The sequence below is a fragment of the Heterodontus francisci genome, chromosome 44, assembly GCF_036365525.1.
Source record: "Heterodontus francisci isolate sHetFra1 chromosome 44, sHetFra1.hap1, whole genome shotgun sequence".
Lineage (NCBI taxonomy): Eukaryota > Metazoa > Chordata > Chondrichthyes > Heterodontiformes > Heterodontidae > Heterodontus > Heterodontus francisci.
The window spans coordinates 12,889,490-12,899,945 of record NC_090414.1 but is presented as its reverse complement, the minus strand read 5'-3'; the positions used below and the strand labels follow the sequence as shown (position 1 = coordinate 12,899,945).

Here is a 10,456-nt window from a genome sequence, read left to right as displayed (position 1 = left end):
CTTCTGAGGCCAGATCCCTTCATATTAATGTCCTTATGTCATCCATTACTGTCAGGGCTACCTCTCCTCCTTTGCCATTCTGTCTGTAACTCCGAAATACTGTGTACCCTGGAATATTCATTTCCCAACCTTGATCTCCTTCCAACCATGTCTCAGTAATGGCAGTTAGATCTGGATCATTTACTTCTATTTGTGCCTCTAACCCATCCATCTTTTTGCAGTTGTTCGGTGCATTGAGATAAAGGAACTTTAATGTAATTGTTTGTTTGCCTCTATTCCCTGCAATGTCCTTATTTGCTGATGTGCAATTTTTGTTAAACTCTCTGTCGGTTCCTGCCCCATTCTGTTGTCATTTACCCACAACACTAGCCTGCTCCGATGCCCTGACCCTCTCTTTGGATTTCTAAATTTCCCTTTACCCAAACCCTTCACCACCCCACCCCCGCCATTCGATTAAAGCCCTTCCCACAGCCCTAATTATATGATTGGCTAGGGGACTTGTCCCAGTCAAGTTAAGGTGAAGCAAATCCCAATGGAATAGCTCCCCCTTCCCTGAAGACTGATACCAGTGCCCCAAGGATCAAAACCCCTTCTTCCCGCACAACTCTTTGAGCCATGTGTTTATTTCTCTAAATTGCTTGACCTATGCCAATTTTCACATGGCTCAGCAAACAATCCGGAGATGATTACCTTATTAATCAACATTTTAGTTTGGACCCAAACTCCTCAAATTATCGAAGAAGAACATTATTTCTGGATCTACATTGTTGGTTCCCACATGAACTGTGACAACTGGATTTGAGTACAGGACCAATGAAGTCTTTCTTCAATTGTATAGAACCTTGGTTGGACCACACCTGCAGTACTGTGTGCAATGTTGGTCCCCTTACCTTAAGAAGTATGTCATTGCCATTGAGGGAGTGCAACGAAGGTTCACCAGACTTGTTCCCAGGATGGCTGGACCTCCCCATGAAGAAAGACTGGGGAAACTAGGCCTGTATTCTCTAGAGTTTCTAAGAATGGGAGGTGATCTCTTTGAAACCTGCAAAATACTTAAAGGGATAGACAGAGTAGATACAGCTAAGATGTTTCCCCTGGTTGGGGAGTCTAGAACCGGGGGACACAAATTCAAAATAAGGGGGAAGCCACTCAGGACAGAGATGAGGAGAAATGTATTTCCTCAGCTGGCTGCGAATCTTTGGAATTCTCTACCCCAGAGGGCTGTGGAAGCTCAGTCATTGAGTATGTTTAAAGCAGAGATTGACAGATTTCTAAATACCAATGACATAAGGGGATATGAGGATAGTGTGGGTAAAAGGCATTGCAGTGGATGATCAGCCCTTATCATATTGAATGGCGGGGCATGCTCGATGGGCTGAAATGCCTACTCCTGTTCCTACGTTCCTGCATTCCTAAATCTGTGCCCACTTCTCAAGCAGCTGCCATGACGACTAGAACCTCCAGCAGTTCCAGCAGCTGCTGCTGTTCACTGAACAGGCTCAGATAGAGGGGTGACATCTTGGAGACAAGGGATACCATTCCAGACATGGCTCCTGACACCAGTGAGACATCCCATCACTGCTGCAGAGGAAAGATACAATGCCAGCCATGGAGCTATAAGTGCCATCATTGCGCAGGTGTTTGGCAAGCTGAAAATTCACTCCCACTGTCTGGCTAGATCGAGTGGTACCTGCAGTGCAAGCTGCAAAGCCAGCTTCATTCTTTGCTGCTCGCTGTGCTCTGCAAAACTATGCACCCAATGGGGATAGGCCTGGCATGATAAGGAGAGACGTCAGCAGGAATCCTCTTCAGACTATGAGAACGCTGAAGTCTTACAACAGGAATGGGAGGGCATAGTTCACAAAGGCTCTGCTGTCAGGGCGAGCAGCGTTTTTTGGGATGCCTGGCAGCGGCTTGTCAGACAAAGGGTCTCTGCTCCAAAGGAACCACCTTGAGCTCTATAAGTCACATAATACCCTCGATCAGCTGCTGTGCAGCGGTCTGCATCTGCAACATCTTTGTCTGAACCATTAGAGGCATCAGCAAACTGAGCCATTGTCCATGTTACTGTGTCCATTGAGATGCATGAGTAATACTGCCATGGCAATGATGTTATTCCATATATCGGCAGTTCTAATCGTCCAGTGATGTAATCGGAGCAGTCATGATTGGTAAATGCTGGCACACTTCATTCACATAGTAAAAACAACACACATGTTAGTGAAGAAGATTTCGAGATTGAACTTTTCACAGTGTTGTGTCACCCCTGCAGACCCATTTGCGTGACGGTGTTTTTCGAAACACTTGATCGTGCTCCTTCGCGGTGCCACTTCTGTGCTAGCAGCCTGACCGGATTGGTCGTGGATAACTTTGGTTGAGTGTCTGTGAGCTGCAGCTCTGAAACCAGTGGATATTCTAACAGCTCTCTCTCCAAAGAAGGAAGCCACGGTGACTATCTGACAGCCTTGGATGGTATTAATACCCCCTGCCAGCTGTTTAACAATGCCAGTCAGACTGGGACCTGCATATTTCACCATTACCCTGGCCAGCAGGACAAACCCCCTTGTGGGACTTGCAGAGATCAATCATCAAGTCCCAACCTCCGCTTTCCACCATGCTATTAAGCACAGACTCATTATTTGTTCCAGCGATCAGTTCCGAACGTGTCTCTACACAGTTCACACAAATACCGATGCTTTCAGATGTATGAGCACCAACTGTAAATTCTCAGTGCTCTGATTGGTAATAAGGACCAAAATCATTGAGCAGAGAAAGATTAACTCACCAGCTCAGATGAATGAGGAAGGCATTAAATATCTTTGGGAATAATGTAGTCACTGCCTTTGAAGAATTGAATCCTGTGTCACGTTCTCACTGATGGGACAGATTTTGCTAACCCCAAATGATAAGTGTCCTGCAGTTCCCCCATTGCACTTGCAGCACATTCTGTGTCCTCAGCCAGTGACCCCCAGATGTCATGGACGTACTTGTCCACAGGGACTGGGTAAGTGAGGAGACACGGATATTTAACAATTTAAGTATTTAATCTACCTGCTTGATACTTCCTCAAAGATCTGTAATAAATTTGTCAAACACGATTTCCCTTTCATAAAACCATGTTGACTCTGCTTGACTGTTTTCTGCTTTTCTCAGTGTCCTGCTACTACTTCTTAATATTGGATTCCAGTATTTTCCCAATGACAGATGTCAGGCTAACTGCCGTTTCGTTTTCCGTTTTCTGACTCCCTTAATTTTGCTGTTTTACAGTTCACTGGGTCCTTTGTAAGATTATAACTCATGCATCTACTATCTCTGCAACATTTCTTTTAAGACCCTAGAATGCAGGCCATCAGATCCAGGGGACTTATCAGGCTTCAGTTCCATTAGATTTCCTAGTTCATCTTGTTTAGTAACCATAACGTTTAAAGTTCCTCCCTCCCTTTTGTCTTTCGATTTTTTTACTACACTTAAGAAGTTTTTTGTGTCTGCTACTGTGAAGTCAGATGCAAAATACATGTTCAAAGACTCTGCAATGTCCTTGTTTCCCAGTATTAATTCCGCAGTCTCATTCTCTTCGGGACCAATGCTGGCAATAGCTACTCTTCCTGTTTGATATATTTGTAGAAGCTTTTACAGTTTGTTTTTATACTTTTTGCTAATTTACTCTCATACTCTAATTTCTCCCTCTTTATTATTTTCTTAGCCATCCTTTGTTGGTATCTGAAATGTTCCCGATCTTCTGGCCTACCACAAATCTTCGGAGCATTTCTTTCAATTTGAAAAAACCCTTACATTCCTTAGTGAGCCACGGATGGTGCATCCTTTTTATTTAACTTCATGGCTCCTTACCTGTGATCTTTGGATTAATCTAAAATAGATTCCATTTTCTATATTCAATTAAACTAGCGGATACATCTGTAGAAATTATGAACTCATCACCGAAAATTGGGTGTTGGTACCCAGCATCTGTGAGATGTCAGGAATTGTGAATGAGAGAGAGTGATTTGTCTGAGGCATATTCATCAGGCAACAGGGAACCAGTGTTGTAGGTGACTGGGCAGCAGCAGTCCAAATAAGGTCACTGCTTAACCCTGCAGGGCAGATAAAGGACAAGTGAGGTTAGTAATATTTCTGGTAGGCAGTTACAGTAAATGTGAGTTCAGTGACAAATCTGGACGGGTAGTTACAGTAAATGTGAGGTCAGTGATATATCTGGGTGTGTAGTTACAGTACAAGTGAGGTCAGTGATGTGTATAGATGTGCAGTTACGAAACAAGTGAGGTCAGTGATATATCTGGGTGTGTAGTTACAGTACAAGTGTGGTCAGTGATGTGTGTAGATGTGCAGTTATGATACAAATGTGGTCAGTGATATATCTGGATACGTAGGTAAATATCGTACCGTGCAGTCTGTGATCTGTGGCAGGGCGGAACCTCACTGGAAGAGATCAAACATGGGCATCTGGGAATGATAAGCATGGATTTGTGAGATGGCAAAGACCTTAAAACAATTTAGAGAGGGAAGAGAGATTGGAGATAGGGTGGTTCCATGGACAGATGGGTTAAGGGTTGTCTTTTTGAGGAGAGATGTGATGACAGCAGATTTAAGGCAGAGACTGACAGAAGCTGAGGAGAGAGAACTGTTAGCAGCTAACATGGGGACCAGGTAGGGACTCGGCCTCCTCCATCGGAGCAGCCACATGGCTGAGGCACCGGGGTTGTCGGCTGCTGGAAATTCATAGAGGGAACTCTGGGACCTGCCTATAGGCTGCTCTCAGATGTCTCGTTTGGAAATTAATCGAATTATTGATGTAACCGGATATTTCACGGCGTTCTTGACCTGCTGTCTGAACTTGGATTGTGTCACCGCATATATAAATGTGTTTGTGCAGCAACTTAGAATCTGCAGCATGTATCCAACTTGTCCAAAGACATAGAGAGGATGAGTGTAATCCTCGAGATATGTCCCTGTAATATTAGAAATTGAGAAATATATAACATACGTTAACCACAGAAGTATGAAGCTGCCGGATATGGCGAAGAGTAAAATCACAGACTTCCTTCTGCTCTCTATCTCTGGGTCACTGCGATTCCCTCCCTTGCTCTGAACCCTCAGCCCCTTACGGACTCGACTGGCCACTAAAATGTGTCTGACTGTCAGAGTGTTGAGCAACAGAATTAAAACGAATGGGAGAAATGGGATTAAAACCGTATCCAACCAGTCGAGTCCCATCCATCCGGGCTCAGTATAATAGCTTGGCTTGAAATAACAGAACCACGGTACATTGTCAATTATCTCTCCAGGTTCAAATATAAAGTAGTAGGGGACATTTTTTAAACAGAACAGAATACAGGTTGTTGCGAGAACCACAGCTGCAGTTTTCTCAGTGCAATATTTAGTTTTCAGCTTCTGGCAACAAATGGCCACAAATCGATCAAAGGAGAAAGTGACGGTGAACCAGACCGAACAGTCTGTAGCTTCATAACTGAGGAGAGTGATAAAACTACACACAGGGGTGATGTTCAGGACAGATCCTGGGAAATAATAATAAATGATCCGCCACAGTATGACATCAGTGATAATGAGCAGTAGATCTGCCGTTGCCATGGCCACCAGGTAGCGAGTGGTGCAGGTGGAGAGTCCGCACTTTCCCCGGGACAGGATCACAATCGCCAGTAAATTAACTGGAAGAGAGAGAAGGAAAAGAGACTGGAAATTACTGATCAATCATTCTCCATGTCGGAGCCCAGAGAGTCAAGGCTTAATTTTAACACCAAGAATGGGTGGCTTGAAATAATGTCAGCATTTAAAAGTTAAAAATCTCAACCATGAACTCAACCTGCCTCCAACCTGCCCACTTGCAGGTTTAACAGAGGAGGGACAGGAGGGGAACATCAACTGCACCCACGAGGCGGGTGAGCTTGTTAAATATTTTAATGAGGATTCGAGCCTCTGATTTAACCTGCTTTACAGGTTTAGCATTGATGGGTCAGGTTTCTCCATCAGACACTACCCTCCACACAAAGACACTCCGATTGCCAATCACCTCCACCCTCCCTCCCGGGATTGGAATCCCTCCATGAGATGGGATGATCGAAACCCCGGACTGACACTCACAATATTGGGTCGTGGATCGGACACCCCAAAGGTTGGACCAACATCCACCCTGCCCGGGATTTGCACCACCCTCGTGTCCGGGATTGGATTCTCCTGAGATTGAAAGCTCCCAGCGGACTGGGACCACTCCTTCAGGATAGGAGATACCCAGGGGTTGGGGATTGGACAGCCCTTGATTGGACAACTCCCCCTCGGGATCATGGTTAGGACATACTTTATCACGCTGCCTGCTCCATTGTCCACGTCATGTGACTGGAAGCCCAGCCTGTTGATCAGGCTGACTTCCGAGTGGGGAACCCAATAACACGCAAACGAACATAATAACAAGCTGACACACTGGCCTCACTCCCTCCCACCTGCCAACATATCTGCTGCTGTTAATATTCAGGTTTAAGAATTTGAGCAAAATCAAAATTCTGAGCCTGCTTTAAATTGGATAAAAAGCAGTGAACAGGCAGCATCTGTGGAGAGAGACACAGAGTTAACGGCCGGAATTTCACCCGGATGTGGTGTCTTCGCCCATCGCTTGGAAAGCGTCCACAGGACCCTGAAAGCCACGACTGTATTTTGTGTGGCTCAGGCAATTAATTGCCTGCAGTCGGGGCTACTGCCCATCCAAGGCAGGATGCCCCACAACCAGGAGTTACTGGCCAATCAGAGGGACAGCAGCTCTTCAGCCCGAGCAGCGTTAGGGCTGGTGGACGCCCCTGGGACTTCACCCAGCGAGATGAGCCGCCATCGGCCTTGGAAGCGGAGATTGGACCTCAAAGGGGCCAATCGACCAGCCCCGGCGGGGAGGGCGGTTGCTCGAGAGGGCCAGGGTTGTTCCAACAGGGCTGTTTCAAACCAGTGCGGCTGGTGTCCCTCCAGGGGTACAGGGTGTCCCAGAAGCAAGGCTGCTCCAGTACACAAGGAGGCCATCAGTTATTACTTGGCAGCCTCCACACATTGCAAAGTGCCCCTCCATCGCTGGTGAAATACCAGTGGCAGCAGGATCTGGCCATTAATTCACCACTCAAGGGTCTCAATAGGCCGAAGGGCAGGCAGCTGCCTGCCACCTTCCCCACTGCTGGTAAGGTACCAGCAGGGGTGGGTAGGCGATGGGCACCGCCCCCAGCCCGCCATCCCAACTGATATGACACCCCTTTCACCTCCCAATCCACTCCTGTGGGAGGGACATAGAATTCGGGCCAACGTTTCAAATCTTCATTAGAACTGGAAGTTATTCGAGTTTAAAAGTTTTGAAGCAATGATAGGGTCAGAGAAAAGTTGGGTGTGCGGAGGAAAGAACAAAGTATGTGATCCAGAGGAGGGCAGGAGTGATTCAGTGACAAACAGTCAGATGGTTCAAGGAGAATTGGACAATTAAAGAGAAAGAAGTTGGGTCGACAGGAAGAGGAAATGGTAACAGCAGATAAACAGACTGGGATAAATACTTGAGAAACATGGCCAAGTGGAGGAAGCCTCAGTAACCCAGGAGGATGACAGAGAAAGTTGGAGAGATCCTAGGGATAAGAATTAGCCAGTGGACCGTGTACAGATAGTGAACTCTCACCCAAGGACCAGCCCACATCTCAGTCCAGTGACTCTGGTGTAGCCGCCAGCCATTATAAACACAGGTCATCTGAGAAAATAGCAGTGGTTATGATCTGAAGCTTTTAATCTCAGTGTTGAGTCCAGCAGGCTGTAGAGGAGTCAGTCGAAACATATGGTTTGTTCCTCATTGAGCTGAAAAGAGGAACAGTGCAGGAGGCTGAGGACGGGGAGGTCAGAGCGGGATGTAGAATTAAAGGGGCAAGTGATTGAAGGCTCAGGGCCCTGTTTGCAGAGTTATGGAAGTGTTCATCAAAACAATCACTCAATCTGCATTTCGATATTTCCAAGGTCCAAGAGACTGCTTGGTGGGCAGTAACTACATTGGAATAAGTTCACAAGTAAATCACTGTTTCACCTTGATGGATTGTTTGGGCCCTGGGCAGTGGGAATGAAGGAGGTGAAAGGGCAGATGTTGCATTTACTGCAGTTGCATGGGAAGGTGGCAGGTAGGGGAGGGAAACTGGATGGTGGGGGACAGGCACCGGGGGGAAGATGTGTTTGCTAATAAAAGAAATATACTGCAGATACAGGAAATCTGAAATTAAAACAAAAAGTCCAGGAAATACTCAGCAGGTCTGGCAGCATCTGTGGAGAGAGACGCAAAGTTAACGTTTCAGATCAGTGACCTTTCATCAGAATTGGCAAAGGTTAGAAATGTAATCGGTTTGAAGCAAATAAAACGGGGGTGGGGCAAAGGATAACTCAAGGGAAGGTGTTGATAGGACAGAGGCTGACAGAGAATTAGTGACCAGAGGTCATGGAGCAAAGGCAGAGGGTATGTTAATGGTGTGGTGAAAGATAAAGCGTGAGTGCAGAGAGGGTGTTAACTGATGGAACAATGAATAGCCCTGGCCCAAAGCAAAACATGAAAAAAAACAGGATGCAGCACAAGGTAAAAAAAATGAATGATGGAACAAACAAAAATAAAATAAAAATAAAAATAAAAAAGTAGCCAGTCATGCTCTAAAATTATTGAACTCAACGTGAAGTCATTCATTTCGGTAGGAGTAACAGTAAAAAGGATTATTACTTAAATGGTAAAAAGTTGCAGCATGCTGCTATGCAGAGGGACCTGGGTGTCCTTGTACATGAATCGCAGAAGATTGGTCTGCAGGTACAGCAAGTAATTAGGAAGGCAAATGGAATTTTGTCCTTCATTGTTAAAGGGATTGAGTTGAAAAGCAGAGAGGTTATGTTCCAGCTGTATAAGGTACTGGTGAGGCCAAACCTGGAGTACTGTGTGCAGTTTTGGTCTCCTTACTTGAGAAAGGATGTACTGGCACTGGAGAGGGCGCAGAGGACGTTCACTAGTTTGATTCCGGAGTTGAGGGGGTTGGCTTATGAGGAGAGTCTGAGTAGATTGGGATTATATTCATTGGAATTCAGAAGAATGAGGGGGGATCTTATAGAAACATATAAAATCATGAAGGGAATAGATAAGATACAAGTGGAGAGTATGTTTCCACTGGCAGGTGAAGCTTGGACTCGAGGGCATAGCCTCAAGATTAGAGGGAGCAGATTTCGGACTGAATTAAGAAGGGACTTCTTCACCCAGAGGGTTGTTAATCTATGGAATTCCTTGCCCAGTGAAGTAGTTGACGCTTCTTCAGTAAACGTTTTTAAAGCTAAGGTAGATATCTTTTTGAATAATTAAGGAATTAAGGGATATGGTGAGAACGCGGGTAAGTGGATCTGAGTCCACGAAAAGATCAGCCATGATCTTATTGAATGGCAGAGCAGGCTCGAGGGGCCGGACGGCCTACTCCTGCTCCTACTTCTTATGATCTTATGATCTTATGTTCTGTCCGTCAGGCTGTAGTGTGTCTAATCGGTAAATGAGATGCTGTTCCTCGAGCTTGTGTTGATTGTCACTGGAACACTGCATCAATCCCAGGACAGAGATGTGGGCATGAGAGCAGGGTGGGGGAGGGGGTGTGTTGATATTGCATGTAAAAGAAAAGTCGGGGTCATGTTTTCGGACTGAGCTGAGGTGTTCGGCAAAGCGATCACCCAATTTGCGTTTGGTCTCTCCAATGTAGAGGCGATCGCATTGTGAGTAGTAAATACAGTATACTAAATTGAAAGAAGTACAAGTAAATCGCTGCTTCACCTGAAAGGAGTGTTTGGGGTGGGAGGAGACTGGAACAGGGGAGAAAAGATACAGACAAGATAGGAAAAAATAACCTCAGTGGGGCAGGAAAAGGGTGAAACAATGGGTCTGCCGGGACAGTCCAGTTTGTGGATTTTGGGAAGAAGATAGAAGCGGGCTGTCGGCTGTTGTGGGACTATGAGGTTGGAAGCTGCAGCGGGAAGATCTCCAGAGGCGATGTGGTCAGTGGCAGGCCTGTGGACAATAGCTTGATGTTCGGTGGTTGGGTCATAGTCCGGGGGAGGTATGAAGATGTGTCTGAGAGTTGGTGCTCAGCTTCTGCAAGGTAGAGGTCGGTACAGCAGACAACAGCAGCACCACCCTTGTCTGCATGTTTGATGGCAATGTTGGGGCTAGACCTGAGAGAATGGAGTGCAGCAAGTTCAGAGGGAGACAGGTTAGAGTGAGTGAGGGGATCACAGAAATGGAGCTGGCCAATCTCTCGCCGACAGTTTTCAATGAAAAGGTCAAGAGCAGGTAACAGGCCAGAGGGAAGGGTCCAGGTAGAGGGAGAATGCTGGAGGCGGGTGAATGGGTCTACTGGTTGGGGAGAGGACTCCTGGTCAAAGAAGTGAGCCCGGAGGTGAAGGTGAT

At 46.2% G+C, this 10,456-nt stretch overlaps 1 protein-coding gene across 1 annotated transcript; it reads right to left on the bottom strand.

The window, feature by feature from the left end:
* Nucleotides 1-4,773: 4,773 nt before the first annotated feature.
* Nucleotides 4,774-6,318, bottom strand: LOC137355970 (probable G-protein coupled receptor 139). Its single transcript, XM_068021673.1, has 2 exons — nucleotides 6,118-6,318; nucleotides 4,774-5,709 (listed from the first exon to the last, which is right to left on the bottom strand). Exons 1-2 carry the CDS (start codon nucleotides 6,316-6,318, stop codon nucleotides 4,774-4,776), a joined length of 1,137 nt encoding a protein of 378 aa, XP_067877774.1.
* Between the last annotated feature and the right edge of the window lie 4,138 nt (nucleotides 6,319-10,456).